General features: G+C 35.1%; 1 protein-coding gene and 1 long non-coding RNA gene across 4 annotated transcripts; both read left to right on the forward strand.

The window, feature by feature from the left end:
- The first annotated feature begins 1,018 nt into the window (after nt 1-1,018).
- Nucleotides 1,019-3,133, forward strand: LOC145956513 (uncharacterized). Its single transcript, XR_014432773.1, has 3 exons — nt 1,019-1,224; nt 1,317-2,406; nt 2,551-3,133. It is a non-coding gene; the product is annotated as an uncharacterized LOC145956513 (long non-coding RNA).
- Nucleotides 3,134-15,344: 12,211 nt separating this feature from the next.
- On the forward strand, nt 15,345-23,078 carry LOC109792682 (serine carboxypeptidase-like 11). Of its 3 annotated transcripts, none has more exons than XR_014432225.1 (12): nt 15,345-16,221; nt 16,343-16,491; nt 17,878-17,954; nt 18,171-18,290; nt 18,451-18,553; nt 21,064-21,101; nt 21,300-21,404; nt 21,584-21,670; nt 21,779-21,934; nt 22,025-22,101; nt 22,286-22,401; nt 22,530-22,563. XR_014432225.1 is itself a non-coding variant. In XM_083070500.1 (12 exons), exons 1-12 carry the CDS (start codon nt 16,082-16,084, stop codon nt 22,843-22,845), a joined length of 1,479 nt encoding a protein of 492 aa, XP_082926626.1. In that variant the 5' UTR covers nt 15,349-16,081; the 3' UTR covers nt 22,846-23,078. The 3 variants fall into 3 exon arrangements, 2 of the variants coding, with proteins under 2 accessions (XP_082926626.1, XP_082926627.1); XM_083070500.1 differs by having other exon boundaries at nt 15,349-16,221; nt 22,025-22,096; nt 22,530-23,078; XM_083070501.1 differs by having other exon boundaries at nt 15,351-16,221; nt 21,300-21,398; nt 22,025-22,096; nt 22,530-23,078.
- Nucleotides 23,079-24,559: the final 1,481 nt, after the last annotated feature.

Below are 24,559 nucleotides of genomic sequence, written 5' to 3' on the forward strand. Positions count from 1 at the left end.
CTCTTTTGCCCTCCCTCTCTAAACCAAAACAAAAATACATGAGAGAAGATGCTGCTTAAGCTCAAACTAAAAATGAGAAGCCTGCAGATTCAATAATTCTATCAACATATAGGTATTTTATCTAGATTAAGGTTTGGTTTAATATATAGGTGAACAAAGAATATTTTTCCCTTTTCCTTTGCTGCTTCTAATGCGTGCAAAGATTGTTGTGATTGACAGGGGAAGTTGTGGCATGCAGAAGCAGGTAAAGGTACTGTAAATGTGAGGGATTTACAAAGCGCTACTACAGCTCATGATTTTTTATGGACAGACAAGGAGTTGGTTGATATGATTTGCTACTTCGATAGTGATGGAGATGGAAAGGTAAGGATCAGAAGGTCTTTCAATGTTTTTTTTTAGTTTTTTTATTTTGGCTGGAGATCAGAGAGAACATAGAATTAACTTAAGGCTTCTATGACTTTCAATTTGAATTTTAGCGTATAATTGCTAAATTGTTTTGGACTATATAGCATAGATATGGACCATACTAATCCAAATATGTTTTGTTGATTGCAAGTACTAATAGTCTAATACTATGCAGTTAATCTTGAGGTTGGTGTACTGAGTTTGTGTTACCCTTAAATTTGAGGGTTAAGTGTACTTTTTTTACTATAGGTTCAGTTAGGTGTTCCTGATGCATAATTTCACAAATCAAAGTCCTTATCATCCTTGATATCATTACTAGCAGTTGGATCTGGGCCTGTTTTATAAATTTGAATAGTTCATATGGATTAAATTTCATCAAACTTCAACCAGCTTTTTCCTCTGACAGCATTAACATGATCATAAATTCATAGCACAAATATACAATCAATGTTGACATGCATGGTCATGAAAGTTTAAGTACCCATCATAGATTAATATTGTTTTACATTTGCATTTTTTTTAGCTATTGGAATAATCTAGAGAAGATCAATCACTTGGAACATCTTAGGCAAATGGAAGACTCACTACGGGAATCAACCAATCGAGTGTGCCTCTAGAAGGTAAGGTTTTTGTTTCATGTAGACTAGCCATATCCTTCTGTCATCTTCAAATGCCTAATATATCAGTCCATTAAATAACTACTAAAATATCAGATTTGTATTTTAACATGTCTACATGTTTTCCTAAATTACTTGGTGATTTCATTGGCAGGAAAATTTAGGAAAGCACCAACTGATGTCACTTGAATGTGCTAACCAGGTAGCAAATGTTGCTCTCTCTCCCTCTCTCTGTCATTATCTTTTGTTCTTTTCTTTGGAATAAATCTTATTTTGGATAATGTTGCTTCACAGTTGCAGGAAGGGATGACATTACCCTTATGATGGCAAATCTGCAAGAATCCCAACCCCTGTCTTGGCTTTTGAATAATGATAATCATCAGTTGATGTTACCTAATGAACCAAAATATCTATCATTTAGGTGCGTTAACTCTTGTATGAGTCTTGCATTCTCAATTCTACAAGCTTAGTGCTACTCCTGTTGAACTGGTTTAGTATGAAAATTATACTTGTTATCCTGCTAGTAGATGTGTTTTCCAATTAGTACGTTTCATTAGACTAGTAATTTTATCAAATTTTCTTTCTAAATTTGACACAGCCTTGTGTTTCATTTTGTAATCTAGCTACTGATTCAATAGTATAACATACAGTGATAATACCAATAGTATAACATACTGTTTCATTTTCTCCTATCATGATTTTATAATCCTTACATAATCTGCAGATCCCACACTTGAGACCTGCTGAATACAAGAGGTCCAGATTGCCTAGGAATCGCAGGACAGTAAACCGGGCCTATGGAGGTGTATTATCTGGTGAAGCTGTTAGAGAAAGGTTTGTTGCACAAAAGATCATTTGATAATTATACTTGAAAACTTAATTTGTGCTCAAGAATTTTGACTTTCAATGGTGTTAAGTATGAATGTGGAAACTTAATTTGAAATTTATTTTATGATTCTGTGCTTTTTGGTCTTTTATATTTAGAATATGAAATGATTTTTAATGTTCTTGTCGGGAGCATGCTTGGTGATGCCCAACACGTTGAGGAGGTAAGGAGCTGCTTTAATCATCAAACTCTTTTGTGAGATTTTCAATTGGGTGCAATGTTTTATTGTCGGGAACCCCAAGTTCATCTGAATGTTTTATTTTAGATGACACCTGGTTTGTATGTTTGGTAACACTTTAATTGTGCAACACAATTTATTATTTAAGTTATTGTCTGCAGTTAGTGGTGTGCTATTTGATTTGGTTTTTTAAGTTATTGGTTGTATTGCCTTGACTTGACTTCAGTTTGCCTATTAAAAACTGTTTCAGGAAAAAGTAGGATCTGGCTTGTCTCTAGATCAAAAGTAGGGGAATCTTGATAATTCAGAAACTGGAATTGGTGAGTACCTAAGTTGCTGGAGTTTTGTTATTGTGTTTTTGTATTATTTATTCCGTATATAGTTTTGAACCCACCCAGGCATGTAATTTTGGTTGCAATAATTTATATATATTATTCCTAGAATTTATTAAGTTTTACTTTTAGGTGTAATGTGTTGATGAAGTTATACTGTGCATTCATGTTCATAAGTAACATAGGAGGGAGTCAATATTGAACAAAGATATATTACTGAGAAGGTTTCTGATTTACTGAAGGTATTTATAACCTTTTTATCATTCAATTTTTATAATTATTACTGTTAGAGTTTTTTACTATATGAGAACATATGAATATAATATGTTGGACAATAGTAATGAGTTATTATATACAGTTGATTAATTGTACAAATTAAATACGCAAGATCTTGAATCAATAATTGTTCCATTAACATACTATAAACGCATTTTTCAATGATTGTTTGCATCTGATAGGATTATATAGCACACTTAGTTACTTGTTATTAAATTTCAGAAGACAAATGTTATTGTTTAGTCCAGAATAATAGGCTCTGGTAATCGATTACAAGACTTGGTAATCGATTACAACGGTTTAGTTTCAAGTTGTAAAGTTTAAATTCAAATTTGAAATTTTCATCTTCTGGTAATCGATTACAAGAAATGGGTAATCGATTACCAGAGAACCTTTTAATAAGTAAATTTCGAACATATGATTTTCATTGTCTAGTAATCGATTACATGTATAGGTAATCGATTATCAGACTCTTAAAAACAATGGTTTCCTCAAATTTAGACATCAACAGTTAGTGAGGGATTCATCCCAGTTAGTGACGGATAAAATCCGTCGCAAATTGTGACGGAATTCTAGCGTCGCAAATTATGACGGATTCTACTTAATTAAAGTCATCACAGTTTGTGACAGATTTAATCCCTTACAAATTGCGAGGGATTTAATCCCTCACAAATTGCGACGGATTTTTATTAATTTCTAAACATTTATTATTAGAATTTAGTGACGGAAATTATACTGTTTGTGATGCCTTAATTCCGTCACTAATTGTGACGGAGAAAATAATCTGTCACTAAATATTTTGTGACGCCAAATTTTGTGACGGAATCATTTCCGTCACAAATTCCGTCACTAATTGATTTGTGACGGATTTTATCAAAATTAGTGACGGATTTGTTCCCTCTCTAATTTTAATTTTTCTAGTAGTGAGTGTTCACATTAGCACATTCTCATTCACATCATATCTCATGTCATTTGTTCATATTTCGTATAGTCATATTCATAATTGTTCCTTATAGGGTTTCGCATAGAAACCCATAGAATACTCTAATTCATATCAAAATTTATTTAATTTTGAAATCGAATACATATTTACACTCTACATCACACAAGGAACGCAACAGAACTCAAGAAGAAAAATGGAAAACATTCATATTTTGCCTATTTTTCATAGGGTTCTCTTAGAAACCCATAGAACACTCTAATTCATATCAAAACTTGTTTACTTTCTAAACTAATCACATATTCATACATCACATCCAACAATGAACATAATAGAACAATCAGAATGCAAAACAGAAAACATTCATATTTTGGCTGTTTCTAGAAGCATGCATTAGGCAAGGGATTGGGGGCCAATCATACTATCCAACAATTATTCTCACACCCCCGAGCGAGGTTTCTCACTCCCCCTACCTGGATAAGTAGAAGATGAAGTTAGAGCAGAATTTGATTGATCGCCTTCTCTTGATTCTCCTTATTTTCAGAGAGTGTGTCTAGAAGCAGTGCTAGAGTCTGCTATTTATAGATGTTAGAAGTGGTCAGAACGACCCGTTTCGAATCCGTAACAACTCGTTCTGGATCCTTTCATCATGTGTTAAATTCACATCTAGAACAACCCATTCTTAAAATAGAACGGCCTATTTTGGAGTTGAGTTTAACTCATAACGGCCATGTTTGGAGTGACCCGTTCTTAAACCAGAATAGGGTTATAGGCCTTTTTAGTAGCTTAGAATGGCCCGTTCCAATTTGGGAACGGCTCGCTTTGGGCTACTAAATCACCCTTACTTTAGTAGTTTGTAACGGTCTATTCCAATTTGGGAACGACCTGTTCTAGGCTACTAAATCACTCTAATATAAATTATGAAAATTGGGGTGTTACAACACATACACACAACTGGAACTACCATATACCAATCAAAATATAAGTAGAAATAGAACAACATACCCACACAATGGAACCTTTTACAATTTGATGGAAGAAAGAACCCTTATAGTGTAGTGATTTTCTAGTATTTGGATCAATACCTCTTTCTCCTGAACATATTGAAAGTTTCATTAGAAAAGTAAGAATTAATGGCCGCATTGACTATATTTCCTAAATCAGATAGCATGGGTACAAAAAAAAATTTCATACAGATTTTTACCCAATTAAACCCTAACCAAAAGTTAATTCCTTGGCTTCACTGGAATGTTGTGATGATGGTGAAGTGAAACGAACCTCAATGGATTCCTCAGTAAATCGAAGATTCAAGAAGCAAAAAATGCAAACAAATTTGAGGTGTCAATCTCTTCGTGCTTGGACTCCAATTCGTTCGCTCATGACCGATGTACAAGATTTTCAAAAGTTCAAAACATAGAGTAAGAATCCAAAAGTAAATAACAATGTTTCAAAAGCTCTCAGAGAATCAAAAGTTTGAAAGCGGAATAGAAGAGTTTGGGTGTTTATAATTAGGGTTTTTGATGATGATGATTTTCACGGTCCGAGAAGAGTTTGGGTGCTTACGATTAAGGTTCTCGTAAAATCAAAAGTACGTACTTGGGCTTTCTTTGGAGAATGGTGGGATGTTTTCTTTTGGAGAGGGCTTTCTTCGGAGAGGATGGAGGCTTTCTTTGGAGATGGCACACGTGGGTAGGCCAAAGTTATTCAATACGACGACGTCATAAAATTGATGTAGATATATTTACGAATTTACTTTTATTTACAAAATTGTCACTGTATTTTTAATACTACATTGGTTCTTAATAATTCGAGGTAGAATACTTAATATTTATGTCATTTGTCCTTTAAATCGATATAAACATGTTTTATATTTTTCAAATAATTAGAAAAATGTCACTATATTTTGTTTCTACATCATTTTTAGTACAATCAATATAGAATTGACAAAGTTGATGAGTCCTTTTCTAGTAGTGCTCTCACCACAAATAGAAATCATAATGTCTAGAGTGTGATTCACTTATTTGGTTCTTGTTCTCGTTTAACTTCTTACCCCTGGGCATCACAATAAAACATTTAATGTGAACCTAAGTGACCATTAACACCCAAAACCACCAAGGGGAATCATTCTTAGATCTCCTCAAACAAGAAAGTCAAAGCAAAAGTTATCCTAGAAAGTAGAGAATAAACAAAAATGAAGCTCGGTGTTTGACTCTAAATCCTTTTTAAATTAGCTTAGGTGAATAAATCCCTTCTCAATAATTCTCTCTCTAAATTCACTTATTATTATTATTTATTCACTTTTTGTTCGTAGAAGGACCATTATATATAGAGAGAGACATATTTAAAAGTAAAATTAATTTCACACAAATTAAAGTATCCAAAAGATAGAATTGTTCCTTAAATATATTAAAGAAGAATGCTACAACATACTCCTTTTAACATACACATTTTTATTGATTATAATTTATTAAAACTATAAAATTAAAAAAGAGAGTCATTAAATAAAGTGTGGATCATCCCGCCAAAAATCAACCACAACAACAACAACAACAACCAAGCCTTTATCCCACTAGGTGGGGTCGGCTATATGGATCAAACGACGCCATAAGGATCTATCATAAATCATCTCTCTTGATAAGGCATTGATCTCCATGTCCTTTAGCACTGTTTCCCCTATAGTTTTTCGAGGCCTTCCTCTCCTTCTAGCTCCAACAGTAGCCTCCATCTCATCGACCCTCCTCACCGGTGCGTCAGCCGGTCTCCTCCACACATGCCCAAACCATCTAAGACGGGACTCAACCAACTTCTCCACAATAAGTGCAACCCCCACACTTTCTCGGATGCATTCATTTCTAATCCGATCTTTTATCGTGTGTCCGCACATCCACCGTAACATCCTCATCTCGGCTACATGAAGTTTATTCTCTTGTTGCCCCTTAGCGGCCCAACACTCGGTCCCATATAATATAGCCGGCCTAACAGCAGTACGATAGAACTTTCCTTTAAGCTTAAGAGGCACCTTTTTATCACATAGCACCCCGGACGCCCTCCGCCATTTCATCCAACCCGCTTGGATCCTATGATGTACATCGCCTTCCAACTCTGCATCTTGCTGAACAATAGATCCCAAGTACTTAAACCTTGGGACTTTTGTTATTGCTTGCTCTCCAATCTTCACCTCCTGAGTTGCCCTTGTGTTTCGCATGCTAAACTTACACTCCATATATTCTGTCTTACTTCGGCTTATCCGCAAGCCATGTTCTTCCAGGGCTTGTCTCCATCTTTCGATCTTCTCATTTATCTCTTCCCTAGAGTCTCCCGTAAGAACAATATCATCGGCAAAAAGCATGCATCGGGGAACTGGCTCTTGGACATGCTCAGTAAGCGCATCCATAACCAGTGTAAAAAGGTAAGGACTTAAAGTAGACCCTTGATGAGGTCCTATGGTAATAGGAAAATCCTCCGACACCCCACTCTGTGTTCTTATGCTAGTTTTGGCCCCTTCATACATGTCTTTAATTGCCCTGATATAAGCAATACGCACCCCTTTCTTCTCTAGTGCCTCCCACAATACTTGTCGAGGTACTCTATCATAGGCCTTCTCCAGGTCTATGAACACCATGTGTAAATCCTTTTGTTGTGTCCGATATTGCTCCATCAATCGTCGTAGTAAATATATTGCCTCCATAGTCGATCTCCCTGGCATAAAACCAAATTGGTTCTCCGTAACTTGTGTCTCTTGTCTTAACCTTCGCTCAATCACCCTCTCCCAAAGTTTCATAGTATGGCTCATAAGCTTAATCCCTCTATAGTTTGCACACTCTTGAATATCCCCCTTGTTCTTATAAATAGGTATTAAGGTACTCCTACGCCATTCTTCCGGCATCTTGTTTGATCTCATGATCTCATTAAACAACTTGGTGAGCCAACTTATGCCCTTCGCTCCTAAGGTTTTCCAAACCTCGATCGGGATATTATCCGGTCCCACAGCCTTACCATTTTCCAACCTTTTCAACGCCTCCCTTACCTCAACCTCTCTAATTCGACGACAGTAGGTATAGTTTAAGCTTTCTTCCCGGCGATCTACCCTATAAGATTGCAAACGGTCCTGACCCTCATTAAAAAGCGAGTGAAAGTAACTCCTCCATCTTTCCTTGATATCCATATCCAACACCAGTACTCTTCCCTCTCCATCCTTAACGCACTTCACCTGTTCTAGGTCTCTTGTCTTCCTATCCCTACTTTTAGCAAGCCTATAGATGCTCTGTTCCCCTTCTTTTGTGCCTAACGAAGTGTATAATCCATCATATGCTCTAGCCCTTGCCTCGCTTACCGCTTTCTTAGCCTCACGCTTAGCCGCCTTATAATTTTCCCAACTCTCTGCGTTCTTACCTGTGGACCAAATTTTGTAGCAAGTCCTTTTCACCTTAACTTTCTCTTGAACATTTGCCTCCCACCACCATGATTCCTTGCCCCTGGGTCCAAACCCTCTCGATTCCCCCAGGGTCTCCTTTGCAATCCTCCTGATCACTTTGGCCACACACTCCCACATTTCATTTGCATTACCCTGCTTATCCCAGCTTCCTTCCTCTAAGGCCTTTCGTAGGAAGCGTCCTTGATCATCCCCCTTTAATTTCCACCACCTGATTCTCGGCACCTTGTCCTGGCCTTTTCTTTCCAACCTTCTCTTAACTCTAACATCCATAACCAACACTCGATGCTGGGTAGTCAGGCTCTCGCCAGGAATGATTTTGCAATCCATGCAAAATTTTCTGTCTGATTTTCTTACAAGAAAGAAATCGATCTGAGAGCATACCATCCCGCTCTTGTACGTGATAAGGTGTTCCTCCCGCTTTTTAAAGCACGTATTGACTATTGTAAGATCGAAAGCCAAGGAGAAATCTAGTATGGTTTTGCCTTCTCTATTTGCTACTCCTAAGCCATGTCCTCCATGGAAACCTTCGTATCCCCTAGAATCGCCCCCGACATGTCCGTTAAGATCCCCCCCTAAGAAAATCTTTTCTCCCATAGGTATTCCTTGGATAACCCCTTCTAGATCCTCCCAAAATTGCACCTTGTGGTGCTCCTCCGACCCAATTTGAGGCGCGTACGCACTAATGACATTGATGGTATCCTTCCGTGCGACTAGTTTAAGGGTTAAGATCCTATCTCCGACTCTCTTCACCTCCACCACGTCCTTCCTCCACTCCCTGTCCACTATGATGCCAACCCCATTCCTCGCTCTTACCTTCCCGGTGTACCAGAGCTTAAAACCCGAAGAATCCAATTCCTTTGCCTTTTCCCCTATCCATTTGGTTTCTTGTAGGCACATAAAGTTGATCCTTCTCCTAATCATCGTGTCTACTATTTCCATAGCCTTACCGGTAAGCGTGCCTACGTTCCATGTTCCTATTCGAATCTTGGTCTCGTGAACTAGCTTCTTTACCCGCACCCGTTCACTAGAATGCGGGAACCCTTGCCTATTTAACACTGCATCCGGGCGGCGATGCAACGGCCCTTGCACATTTGACACTGTACTCGAGCCATACAGCGCGTTGCTTCCGGGCAACGACCTAGCATTATCCAAATAACATCGTTGATCCATATCATAGAGATTCGACTGGGGTTTTTTACGCTGGCTTGTCGAATAGCCTAACACAACCTTCACCTTTTCTCCGGGCTTAGGACCGGAACCTATACAAAAAAAATATATATTTAAAAGAGTACGTTAGATGTGTTGCTAGCGCATGTCTTATAGATCAAATTATGTCTTTCACTTTCATAAATTATTCTCTTACTTTTATCAATTATATCTCTCATTTTTATCAACCATATATTATATATTTTTAATTTTATGAACTATACATCAAATATATATTTTATTTTAAAAAAATTACTTAAGTGAAGAATTGTTGTATTCCTTTTAATAGATTATATTCGGTCTTACATAATAACAAAAGTTTTAAACAAAATTACATAAAATACTCATATAATATATCTACTCGTTTCCATTGAATCCTTCGTAGGGCTTCAAGTGTTCGTCTTCATTCAAACTTAATGATTGGATCTTTCTTTGAGGTGTTGGTCATCAAATATGTATAGTTCTTTACCGTTATAAATAATCTATCTTTTCCATATATGGTAAAATAATTCGTTAAATATATGTTGAAAGACCACAACACACGTCTCTTTTATAAGGGTTTGGAATAAATAATTCTGATGTGTTTTATTGAATGAGAAGCAACCCTATATATAAAAGGGTTTGGTACAATTGAATGAAAATAGAAAGATAATAATAACAATAATTTAAACATTTGAATCAATGATAAAATGGGGCAACAAAATTTGTTTGTTATTTTATCTAATATGCCCCCTCAAGATAAAATCACCATTTGTGACTTTTATCTTGGCTGTTAATTGTTGAAAACGTGTAGTTGCTAATAGTTTGGTTAACAGATCTCCCAGTTGATTCTTAGTTGACACATGAGAGACAAACATCTTTCCAACTTGAACTTGTTCATGAGCAAAATGATAGTCAAGTGAAATATGTTTTATTCTTGAGTGTAGTACTGGGTTTGACCATAGGTACGTGGCACCAACATTGTCACAAAGTAGGAGAGGTGGACGTTGTATTGAGACATTCAATTATGTGAGTAGATTTGTTAACCACATGAGCTTAGTTGTGGCAGTACCTACTGCTCAGTACTTTTCTTCTGTAGAATATCTTGCAACTGTTTGTTATTTCTTTGACAATCATGAGATAGGGTTGCCACCAAAGAAGATGATCTAAGCAGATGTAGAGGTTCTATCAAAGGTCCCACCCCAATCTGCATCGGTGTATGCCAACAAGTGGAAGGAGGAAGATGGTTGAAGGGAAATTCCATAGTTGATAGTGTGTTTGATATATCTAAGTAAGCACTTGAGATGTTGGAGATGAAGAGTGGTAGGCTTATGCATGAACTGTGAGAGTTTGTTGATGGAAATGACAAATCTGGACGAGTTAGAGTAAGATATTAAACTGCACCAATTATTTTGCGAAATTATATGGCTTTAATAGTGGCAGTTCCATCATGTAGTTGCAAGGTAGTTGAAGGGGAAAAAGAAGTTGGTGCTGGTTTTGCCCCTTCCATGTCAAATTTCTCCAAGAGGTCACGAATGTACTTGTGTTGAGAGAGGAACATACCAGATTTGGTGGGTACGAATTTGACCCTATGAAAATAATGTGGAGCTTCTAGATATTATAGTGCACACCTGTAAGAGAGAACACTAATAAAACCATGGAGAAAATCATTATTATTTCCAATTAGCAAAAAATCATCCACATACACAAGAAAGTAAGCTTTTATGCTGCCAGTTGCAAAGATAAATAGGGAAGGGTCACTCTTGCTTATGATAAACCCATGTGAAGTAATGAACGACTTCAAGGCATCGTGCCATGCATGTGGCACTCGGCGAAGCCCATAAATGGCCTTATGAAGTTTGCAAACATAGTTCGGATGTTGACTATCTTTAAGATCTGGTGGTTAAGTCATAAAAGCCTCTTCAAAGAGATTGTCGTGTAGAAAGGCATTGCCAACATCCAATTGATGCATCTACCATTTGTTGGTCAAAGCTAATGTGAGGATCACTTTGATTGTTTATGGACGCACCATTGGTGCAAAAGTCTCATGGAAGTCCACACTGGCACATTGAGTGAACCCCTTTACAACAAGACGTGCCTTATATTTGTCTATGGGGCCATCAGAATTTTGTTTTATACGAAAAATCCATTTGCAGCCTACTATATTATGATTTTTTGGTGGTGGTACTAACGACCATGTGCCATTGCGTATGAGTGCATCAAATTCAGCGGAAATGGCTTGCCTCCAATGATCATATTTCATAGCCTCTCTTACATTAGATTGTTCAAGATTCTCATGGAGTGGGTGTTTTGAGACACTGAAGGCTTTTTTTGGTTTGTGAATGTTGTTCTTTGAGCGAGTGACCATATGATATTAATTTTAAGAAGTAGAATACTTAGATTGATTGTCAATAGGAGGTGAATAAATATTTGAAGGAAGAGAGGGTAGAGAAGGATTACCTAGTGGAGGAGCAGAAGCCATTAGTGTCTCTTGACACGGTTGATTAGAATGTGTAGTGGTTGCAGGGCCATAGGTTGGTCTATGTTCAGGTGTATGCTGAATTTTAAGGACTGGTATAGGTGTGATTGTTTATTGGGTGTCATTGGGTTGAAGAGTGCTAGTGAGGGTAGAGTATGGAAAATGATTGTCATGAAAGGAAGCATGACAAGATACATATAGACGATTGGTGGTTGGGTCAAGACAGTATAGTAAGAATATTAAGAGGGTGAATAGCCAACAAATAGGCACAACTTAGATTGAGGTTGGAGTTTGTTTGTTGTATACGGACGTAGCCAAGGAAAGCATAAACAACTAAAAGAGTGGAAATGTAGTGGATTGGTCTTTGTTTGGTGCAATGTTTGATGTGGGGATTTCATTTGGAGAATTGGGGTTGGTAGTCTATTTATGAGGTAGGTGGTAGTGGTGAAGGCATATGACCAGTATTATGGTGGCAATTTTGCATGGTGTAATAAAGCACATCCTGTTTCAACAATATGTAGGTGACGTTGTTCAGCTGTTGCATTAAGTTCTAGGGTGTGAGGTGGGGTGGTGAAACGTGAGATGCCATGTTGACTTAAGTAATGTTTAAGTTTGAGAAATTCACCTCTCTTATCAGAATAAGTAGATACAAGCGATGTATTGAAATATTTTTCAACCAAATTTTGAATTGAGGAAATATTATTGAAACATCTGACTTATTTTTTAAGGGAAATAACCAAATATATTTATAAAAATGATTAACAAAAATAAGATAGTATAAAAACCATCTAAAGACCTAATAGGAGCTAGACCCCAAACATCAGTGTAGACAAGATCCAATGGTTTCTTGTTATGTGTCGCAACCCGAAAATTTCTGATTTTGCGACCTATGAATTAGACATCCGTTTGAAAATCTCATCAACTAAGAAATGTCTGGAGACCAGACTAATCCCTAATTAATGATTTTGAAAGTAGGTTTATGGAGTCTCCACCAATGTTTTACTCAAAACATTGGAAAAAGAAAAGGTTTTTCAAAGTCCAATAATGGCCTTGATAACCAGAACTTGGTTCAGGGGTTGGTTACGTGTAAGGAAGGTATTAAGCACCCCTACAACGCCCTTAATCAGTACCCTTATGGTGAAGTTAGCATAATAAGAATTAATAAGTTAAATATTTAATCTCCTTTATTAATGGTTATTTACATGCTTGAAATTTAAATTACACGATTGATCCTAAAATATCTACATGGTTGCTTTTATTATAAAGATATTTAAAATGAGGGAATAGAGAAAATAGAAGAAAATTGACTGAAATACCTCTTAAACGATCTTTACTGAATCTTCAAATATGGGGATCTATTAGGATCTTTTTGGCAATCTTTCACACTAAAATATGCCTCACAAAAATCTCAAGAAATACAAGAGGGAGGATAAAAAGTGAATTTTTGAGCTATATGGAGTTCTCAATGAATTTTTCCTAGCCTCGAGAACACTGTTTGAGTCTGCTATTTATAGACATAAAAAATGGCCAGAATGACCCGTTTTGGACCCCTTCGTTATGCGTCAATTTGGCATCTAGAATGATCCGTTCTTAAACCAGAATGACCCGTTCTAGAGTTGAGCTTTAACTCATAACTTCCATTTTGGAATGGTCTGTTCCAAACTAGAGTTTTAAGCCTTTTTGGGAGTTTGGAATGGCCCGTTCCAGTTTAAGAACGACCTGTTTCACTTTGGGAACGGGTCGTTCCATCTTGTGAACAACCCGTGCCAGTTTGGGAACGGGCCGTTCCAGATTAGGAATAGCCCGTTCTGGGCTACTAAATTAGTCTTTTGTTGGGCTTTAGGCCTTCTGATGTCATGTCCTGTTGTTTCCATGCTTGGGATCTCCTTTTCTTTAATAATGAAAGTCATTTCCTTGTTTGTTTGCCCCGGACGAAATTAGGTGCCTACACTGTGCAAACTCGAACTCAAGAACAAAATCTTGTAGCTTTTGGATATGCTACATGAGACACACGAGATAGTAGGTCGTGCTTTTATTTTATGCAGAGGGATCAAATGATAGAAAATGTGTTCAGATGGATGACCAAGGATGTGTGCCATGGAGAATGAGATGAAGAGGTAGAGAAGAGGGTTGTTGGTTTGATGGTGGATGATGGTATGTGATAGAGTCCATAATTATGAAGTCCTTTGAGGAGAGGCACCCTTATCTTTTGATCCTTCACCAAAACATGGTCAAAAAAAAAAATCAACCAAGACATGATTAGTTTTGCACAGGGATGAAACAGATAACAATTTTTGTGCAATGAAGAGAACATGTAAAATTGTTTGTAATTGAAGTGGGTGTGAGGTGGTGTGTAAAATAGTGGTGCCAGTGTGGGTTATAGGAAGAGAATTACCGTCACCAACAATGACTTGATCTTTTCCAAGGTAAGAATTGGTGAGATGTATGGTTTTCTAGGTCGTTAGTGATGTGATGCATCACACCAGAATCTAGGATACAATTATTTGGTACGTTTTGCAGCACGGTGCGAGCATGATGTGCAACAGGTTCATATTATTGTGTTTTGGATAGCCATATAACTTATAACATACCTTAGCTGTGTGACCAGGTTTTTCATAGTATATATTGACAAAAAATCTTGCAAGAAGAGTCAGGTGAAGTGGATTGATAGTTGTTGAAAGATGAGCCATGTTTCCGAGGAGACAACTTTTTGTTATAGATATGCTTGCCCTTTTGTGTAGCATGTGCAGTGGCCATCAGTTGTATAAATCATTAGTATTGTCATCCCTTTTGTGATAACTTTCAACATCAAAGAGAAGATCATGCAGTTCCTCAAATCTAATAGGATTTTCCCTTGTGCGAATGGCAATAGAAACCTCTTTATATTCATCACCCAAACCATTGATGGTATGGCTAACAAGATCAACATCATCCAAAGGATAGTTGATGATGGCTAATTCATCATCCAAGGATTTAATTCCATGAAGATACTATCATGGACCAAGAGCCCTTTGTGTACTGAGTTAAACGTTCCTTCAAGTGCATGATTCGAGCATGTTTCTTGTTGGCATATCTCTTGTTAAGGATATCCCATGCCTGTTTGGATGTCTTCACGGTTCTAAGCAATGTGATCACATTCTGATCAACTAAGGAGATGATTGCATGAAGAATCAATTGATCCTAATGCCTCTAGTATGTGAAATCACGATGATTGGATGTTGGACACGTAAGTTGGCCATCAACGAAGCCAATAAGATCATACCCTACAAGAAGGGCAATGAGTTGTACTTTCCATGCAGGATAGTTCATGCCATTAAGCTTGGCAGTTTCATGGTTATTTGCCATTAAGCTTGGCAGTTGCATGGTTATTGAGAACTACAACAGATTGGGAATCTAATATTGGAATGGTGTTGTTGGATGAAGACATAGTTGATCAATTTTTCATCTTAGAATAGTAAATTTGAGCTCAATTCAACTCTACAAAACTAACTTGTAAGGTTAGGATTACCTCCACTTATATATTCTTTAATGTCCTTATCTCTAGTTGATATGAGACTTGAATTTTTCTCAATACACTCCCTCACCCCAGCACTATTAGATTTGGTACATGAATAAATGATGGATAACCCCTTTTTTAATGATTTAAGATAAATAGTTTTTTTTTTTTAATAATCTAAAATAACTCTCTTACCATATAAGGGTTTGGAATAAATAATGTTGATGTGTTTTATTGAATGAGAAGCAATCCTATATATAAAAGGGTTTGGTATAACTGAATAAAAATAGAATGATAATAACAACAATAATTTAAATATTTGAATCAATGATAATATGGGACATCAGAATTTGATTGTTATTTTATCTAATATCTTTTGTCTACGTACTAGGTGATTGAAATTTATAGTGTGATCCCGTCCTTGTTTCCCTCCATTATTGCTTTGCCAGTAGCTGAATTGATTCATATTTCTTTCTCAAAACCAATCACACACATTTTTTTGTACAAAGTCGCATTCAGGATAATAGATTTGACTCAATTTTGTAAGATAATAATTGTTCTTTGGTTATATAGTCTTTAAAAACCTTATTTCTACTCGATATCCAATAAACCATGCGATGCAACGACCCATGATAGCAATCGATTTTTGTTTGAAGTCTTTGTTCTTTCTTTTAATGGATAATATTATACTCGGAGGTTGAAATTTATAGTGTGGCCCCGTCCTTGTTTCCCTCCATTATTGCTTTGTCAATAGTTAAAGGGATCCATATTTCTCTCTCAAAACCAATCACACATGATTTTGTACAAGGTCGCATTTGCCACTTCTAAAACTGCACGAGAAGAAACTTCAGCATGATTTCTAACCTGTGTTGCCATTTTCTCATTATTCTTCTACTTGGTCTTGCAATTTTCGTTCGGGTCGGAACTTCTCGCTCCAAGGTGGAAGTGCTTCCCGGCTTTGAAGGACCTCTTCCTTTCGAACTGGAAACTGGGTAAGCAACACCACTCCCCTGTTTTAGTTTCAAGATTTTGAATTTTAATTTAGTCAACTTAAAGGGCTGTTACTCTTCACACTTTGGACACTCTGGTTGTGTTGTGTGCATTTTTTGACAGTTATGTGGGATTGGGAGGAAAAGATGATGACATGCAAGTCTTTTATTACTTTATTAAGTCAGAGAGCGATCCTCAGAAAGACCCTCTTATGCTTTGGTTGTCAGGGGGTCCTGGTTGCTCTTCATTAACGGGTCTTCTCTTTCAAATAGGTAACTTGAGATTTAAACTTTGTTTAATTCCTGTAATAACAAGCAATACATTTGGTTTTTATTGCCATTTTGGTTTTCAACTTTGAAATATTTCATGAATTTTTTTTTTATTATCCTTCCATTTGACTAACTGTTTCGCTTCTAAAGACAGCACATTAATAAACAATTGGTTTAGTGTTCAGAGTTAGAGTACTTTACACAGATTCTGAAATTTGAAGTTTTGTAATTCCTTTAGACAAAGAAAAAAAACACATTAATTGAGAAAAGTAATTAATATCTTTGTTTATGTTGAAAACAATATCTTTGTTTATGTTAAATAATTTAATTTCCTAGTATGACCTCCGTTATCATTTCTCTGTCTTATGAAATGGAAAATATTTAAAAATTGGATAGAGATAAAGGCATAACTAAATATAGTAATCATTTGAACTTTTGAACAATTTTTTTTACAGAAATAAATAAATAAAAAGGTACAGTGGTTGTATTGTTCAAAAGAAGCTGAACCAAATATGCTCCTACTCCGACCCTTGTCATATACCAAGTCATAATCAGTGATGGACCCAACAACAAGTTTAAAAATTAAATTGTTCAGATAAAGGAGTACAAACTGGTTTAAACTGATTTATTCTAAAATTCTCGAGCAACTTGTCAACATATTTTCTCTAGTATTGAGATATTGCCCCAACAATTCTGTTTCTGATGATTTCCAATACGTTATAACATTTGTCCTACACCAAAATCTTTTAACACAAACTCGCCGACATATAACATAAGATTAATAAATAAACAGTCTGAGAGCTTCTTATGATACACACAACACCTAACATGATGGCTTTGTCAGCACAAGTATTTCCCATGAGAATTGAGAACCTTAGCTCCATCTATTTTCTAAAATGTGGTTAATCAGTTGTGTACAAGTGATAGGAACATCCTGGTCAGTGGCCTGTGGCCACTCAACAATTTTGATACTCAAAGAATTGTTTAACTCTAGAGCCATTCAATTGGTTCAGCTCTATCTACCATACTATTATGTATCGAGTTGGTACATAGGAGTCACATTTTTCGCTGCTGATAACTTTGGCATATGTGAATTCAGGCTACAAATTTATTATTTTTAATTATAGATGTGGCAGTATCTGTATTTTAAGTCAATTTATTATTATTTTTTTATCTAATTGAAATACCATAATATAGCCAGTTTGGCATATAGATTTTCATCAGACAGAAATCATTCTGCTGCAAAATATTGACACCACTGTTGTGTTTTCACTATTTTTCCATGTTGGGTTTACTTTTTCACTACAATTGAGTTGATCCTACAAAAAGTGATTCAGTTAATAACTTTCCCAGACTGAATGACTTTTGTCATCAATTGAGTGTAAATAGGTCCACTTGCACTCGACACTGAGTCATATGATGGGAGCTTGCCAAATTTGATCTTGAGGCCACAGTCCTGGACTAAGGTATAGGTTACAGAATGCATCCTCATGAAGTTGACATTGATTTTGTTTGTTAAAGTGAACACAAAAATTTATATAAATAATTATTAAGCACGGGATTGTAATGTGTTGAGACAACTGTATACAGAGTAATACTTGTAATTGTTACATGATTTTGTTTAATATTTTGTTTCTGGAGGATGATGTGGTGCCACTAATGTAAACGTTTTGTTTTGTAAGGTATGTAGCATTATTTTTGTAGATTTGCCTTTTGGAAGTGGCTTCTCGTATGCAAAAAATCTCACTGCTCAACGGAGTGACTGGAAATTAGTTCACCATACCCATCAATTTCTTAGGAGGGTACAGTCATTGTCCTCATATTTCGTGCATAGTCGTTCTTTTTCTCCTTTGTTTATAGCTTACTTTAGGAGAATCAATCTTCTAACCATTCTGAAAACAAGCTATATAATTTTGATCATTTTATTAGTAAGCTTTAATTTTTATATGATAATCTCTGTAGTGGCTGATTGATCACCCGGAATTTCTTTTAAATGAATTTTACATGGGAGGTGATTCATATTCTGGCATACCTGTCCCTGGTATTGTTCAAGAAATTTCAAATGGTAAGATATTTTAAAAGGCTTAATTGATAATATGAATCGGTTATTCAATTAATAGCTTATGTCTTTACAACTCATTATAACAATGTACCAGAAAATGTTTCATAATCATTTTTTAACTAATATTCTCACACGAATACACTAATTATTTGGATTCTTGTTCGGTATGTGGAAGCTTGTTCGGTGTGTGGAAGTTAGCAAAACAGAAATTCCAAGTCAAGAGAGGACGTGTTAATTTAATTTTTTTACTCACTATACTCAAATGAATTATTTAATTAGTCCCTTATATTCGTTTCTGACTTGTTCTGTCACTTTTGAAACTCGCTATAAAGAAAAATGAAATAAATAAAAAATATTTTACACTCTAGTTCATACCACCTAGCATTGCAAAATTTGAATCTTTTAAAAAATAATTCATGAGTACAATATAGGTAAAATTACACTGATTACTTGTTGTACATGAGAAAAACATACACATGCACCAAAGGATCTAGAAAATTTCTTAAGTAGGGGTAATATAATATTTTATAATTGTCGCAACCTGAAAATTTCTGATCTTGCAACCTATAGTCTAGACATCCTTTTGAAAAATCTCATTAATTAAGGAATGCTCGGAGATGAGACTAATCTTTAATTAATGATTTTGAAAAGTCCAATAATGACCTTGATAACCAGAATTGGGTTCGGGGGTCTGTTACGTGTAGGGAAAGTATTAAACACCCCTACAATGCCCTTAATCGGTACCCTATGATGAAGTTAACATAAGAAGAATTAATGAGTTAAATATTTGATCCCCTTTATTAATGGTTATTTACATGCTTGAAATTTAAATTATACAATTGACCCTAAAATGTCTACATGATTGCTTTTATTATAACAATGTCTATTAAAGATGAGAAATAAAAGAGAGAGAAGAAGATTGATTGAAATACCTCGTAGCAAGCTTTGTTAGATCATCAAATATGGAAGTTTTACGTGCTTTGTGACAACCTTTCACACTACACAAATGCCTCGCAGATCTTAAGAAATACAAAAAAAGAGAGAGAAAGAGAGAGAAATTTTGAGCTCAAAGGAGTCTTATACGAAATTTTTAAGCCATGAATACAATGTCTGAGTCTACTATTTATAAACATAAAAAATGGCCAGAACAGCCCGTTCCGAATTCGAAACGACCCATTCTAGATTGGAATTTCACTCGTGACAAACTGTGTTGGAACGATCCGTTCCAAACTAGGGTTTTAAGCCTTTTTAGGAACTTGGAATGACCCATTCTAATTTAGGAACGGCCCGTTCCATATTGGGAACGGGTTGTTCCGGTTTTGGAACAGCCCATTCTGAGCTACTAAAACCAGTTTGTTTGGGCTTTAGCCCTTCTGATGTCATGTCCTGTTGTTTCTATACTTGGGAGTTCCTTTTCTTTGATAATAGAAGTTCATTTCCTTGTTTGTATGTTCCTAGACGAAATTGAGTGTCTATAATAATACTTTTTGATTAAAAATATAATAATGTTTTAGATAAATATATTTTTGTGATAAAAAATTTAATACACCTATTTTTTTATAAATTAAAATTTTCTCATAAATAGAGGAATAATTTATTTTTTGTGTCTGATATTATATTTATCACACTTTTTAATTTTTAGTGATTTATTTAATATTAGACGACAAAATAGTATAAATTATTAAGATAAAGATAATATAATTACTATTTATTTTCTTTTGTATCTCTGATCTAAATTTCTATATTCATTTAAAACAAAAATATTTTATGAGAACATATTTTTTTATAAGAGTAAAATTATTTTTTATTAAATATGTTTAAGTAAAAAAAAAATAAAACTTTGTGTGACAATTACTCTTATTCCTCTTAATTTGGATCATCTCCTACCAACACACAATGTACATATACAATACCAAAATTAATGGTTAAAAAATAAAATAAAAATTGAAAAAAAACTATATTTGTAAACTAAATTATGACATCTTTAATGAATAAAGAAGTAGTAAATCTTTCAGACAAAAAATAAATTATATTATAATAAAAAAAATTATGATAATTTTATCATAAAGTGAAAGAAATTACACAATAGAATAAAATATAAATGAAATATTAATATATTTTAACATATAAAATATAAAAAAAAAAATGATTATAAGAAATATTACATATAGTTACATACAAAAAATGTCATTAGTATAGATTTACATTTTTTTAACAATATATCAACATATATTATATCTATAATATTTGTAAAGATAGTTTTTAGTGGCAAGTATTATATCTCTATAAGATGTGTGTTATTACTTAATTTTTTTTTAATAAATTAAAATATAATTTATATATATATATATATATTATAATAATAATAATAATAATAATAATATATAAAAAAATAGAAAAAAGTAAAAACTCTCGTACAAATGGATCCGTCCCTGTGCGCATGCATAGCTATATTTTGCTTAACATGCACCAGATAAACCTAACCGTTATTCTTGAATTTCCTTGATTAACAGGAAATGAAATAGGTCTGCAACCACAGATAAATCTCCAGGTTTGCAATTAATTTACCTGTCTATGCTTTTACTACACACAAAATATAATTTTGGATAGTAGGTTTGATACTGGAATCCAATTTTTAAAACGCCAAAACATTCAACCAAGCTTTTCAAAATTTACCTTTTCAAGGTTGTAATGTAATCAATTCCTCTTATGAACAATGAAGCCTACATTGATCTAACGTTATTTCCAGGGATATCTGTTAGGGAACCCAAAAACAACAGGAAAAGAAAATAATCATCAAATCTCATTTGCTCATGGAATGGGACTTATTTCTGATGAACTCTATGCGGTAAAAGTAGTACTTTTTTCCAGTTTAATAAAGCTATTTATTTTGTATTTTCTACTAAAGTTGGTAAAGACTGCTTATATGTTTGCATTTAAATTTTGCATGAAAATATTTGAGTATCCTTGTTCACTAAAAGAATGTTAAAATGAAATGCCAATGATTCTTAGTCATCTACTGTCTTTGGACAGTCACTGCAGAGAAATTGTAAAGGAGAGTATATCGATATTGATTCCAGAAACGAATTGTGTTTAAGAGATATGAACTACTTTGAAGAGGCAAGTAATGAACATCCCTTTTTTCTTATGATAATCCTTTCTACCCTTTCTATTCAGATCAGTTCGGTTTATTGAGCATATTAGTAAACTGTTATTTCTTATCTTCAGTGCCTTTCAGAAATTGATATGTGGTACATTTTGGGACACTGCTGCAAAGTTGATTTGCCTAAGAAACATGAAGCTCCGTGGAGGAGATATCTGTATCAAAAGTTTGAGGCCTCTCTTAATTCTTATTATACGAGAGAGCCAAACTTATGCTGCAATGTAACTTTTGCATATCTTGTATAGAATCTTTCACACATATTTTGTCCACAATGTTCCAAATTTGATTTTCTCCATTTTACGTTATTGTAGATTTTTAGTGACTTCATTTCCGCTCAATGGGCCAATGATGAGAGTGTTCGCAAGTCGCTGCATACTCGAGAGGTTTGGTATAATATATACTTCATTATGCTTAGCGGATTGGTAATGCAACACCACAATTAGCAACAAATACTTAATTCTATGTTCAGTTCTAAATGGGTTGAAATTTGAGTCAGACATTGATCAAAGTAGCCTTAAGAGTTAATGGGTATCATACACATATTAATGTACATACCTTAATATATATTGCAGGGAACTATAGGCAAATGGGAACGCTGTTACAAAACTGATTTTAAGTTTCAGATCTCTAGTAGCTTCGACATTCATGTAAATCTTAGTGCAAAAGGATACCGTTCATTAATATACAGGTGACGATTTTCACATCTTAAGTTAAATTTTAGTTTTCTGAAAACTGTTGTTTTTTTTCTTTTAGCTATCTCGTGGCTATCAGGAGCCAGCTGATTTCACAAGGCAAACGGTATTTTGTTGTTGACAGCGGAGATCATGATGCAGTTGTTCCTTTCATATCGACCCAAGCGTGGATTAGGGCTCTAAACTACTCCATTGTGGAAGATTGGAGGCCATGGCTTATAGAAGATCATGCATCAGAATCAGACCTTTACTCGTACACTTGCATGTGTTGGTCCAAGTGGGAAAATCGTGGGTCCCCTGAAGCATATGGGACCATGAGTTTGACCCAAAATTTATCTGCATTGAGAAAATACCGAATGATCTTATATTGGTATATAGTGTACGGGACATCATTAATGCTAGAAAAGGAGATGCACCTTCGTCAATCCCATTTTACCTAATTATATAAAATTTCTATATTATTCCTAATTGTCAGCCCAACCCATATAATAGAAGACGAAATTGTTGGGTTAATTAATTAAGATATTGTGATCCAATTATTTAAATAATTGTAATTAATATCTTATCATATCTTTTAGACATTTATTTGTATTTTGTGAATATTTATACTTTATTTATGTATATATCTATTGTACCGAAAATATTTGAAATAAGAAAATCTGATTTTATTTTATTTTATTCTCTATATGATATTAGATTAGCCTATATCTTTACGGTCACTTCTCGATTCACCCATGGTTTCCCTAATTACTACTGTGCTTGTAGAATTCACCACTACATACATCATTAAACTCAGTTCTAACGATCATCGCACTTGACATACTCAAATAACTCATTTTTTACAAGCCCATGATCTTTATAGTACATCATTAGCAACAGACCCTGTCCCAATCCAACTATTGGTGAGGAGATGCGGTCATTGTCAACCCTGCCTACACCATTGGAAACATCAAGTTCACTATGTGTTTCTCACTCCTATGGCCTTGATGCACAACTTTTCATGACCTTGATCACTTCTTCTATCGCTGCATGGGTGAGGTTAAACAAACACTATGTGAATAGGTCTTGTACTCGTGTAATGTCTCTAAAAGAATGCTTTTCATTTGTCACCAAAGGCACCTCCCGTGTCAATAATTATTTGCGTTCAATACTATTGATAGAGGATGAATTTGCTTTTATTGGTCATCCTGTTGATGACCTTGATCTTGTCATTACCGCTCTCAACGGTCTTGGACCATCTTTTTGCGAATTCATAGCCTTAATTTGCACTAGACACATTCCTTTATTGTTTGATGAACTTTTTGACAAATTAGTAGATTTTAAAATTTTCATGCAACAGGATGAACGTCAACTACAATCTTTTCCTATCAATGCCAATTACACAAATATCTCTCAACGGTCAAATTGTAGCAAACAATATTTTTCATCAAATTGTATTAGCTCCTTGATCGAAGCCGTATCCAGTCAAATAAAATAATTAAAATGCAGTACTAGGAAGTGACTCCTAAGTCGTCTCCCAAGGACCACTTCTTTCTGTCAAAGGATCAAACACGCAGTGGGGGGGGTTTGAGCAGATTATCAAAATTAAATAAAACACAGAGCAGATGTGAATTAATTGCAGTAATTAAAATAGGTCAGACCCTTGAGCATAATGCACCTCTGATATCCTCGGTTCACAACAGATAATTTGTCCAAACTTAATCCTGTTCAGTCCAGATTAACCAACTAAGCGAAGATTAACCTGAGACCTCACTACACGAATTAAGCAAACGTGAACCTTGTCAGACCTCCTTCCTCAAGATTAAGCAACCTGAGATACTGAACGCAAACAACCCAAAATCATTAAGCAGCATGACTCAGATGTTGAACGCCTCAGAACAGAGACCTCACAAGGAAGAATATCAAGCGGAGCATAAATGCAACACATAGAGAACCTCCATTAGAGGGTTGCAATCTGCCCAAGGGCCCAACCCTGGGGTTCTAGCCTTCCATAAAATCAAAACGCAGCAACAGAGACATAATGCTAAACATCAAAACAAAAAATGGAGAACAGAAAATGAATACGAATGGTAATCAACTCATAACAGAAAAACAAACATGCACAACAACAACAAGAACATAAATTAAAATAGAGCAATGAAGATGAAACGAAAC

This window comes from Cajanus cajan, chromosome 3 (genome assembly GCF_000230855.2).
Source record: "Cajanus cajan strain Asha chromosome 3, NIPB_CcT2T_4, whole genome shotgun sequence".
Lineage (NCBI taxonomy): Eukaryota > Viridiplantae > Streptophyta > Magnoliopsida > Fabales > Fabaceae > Cajanus > Cajanus cajan.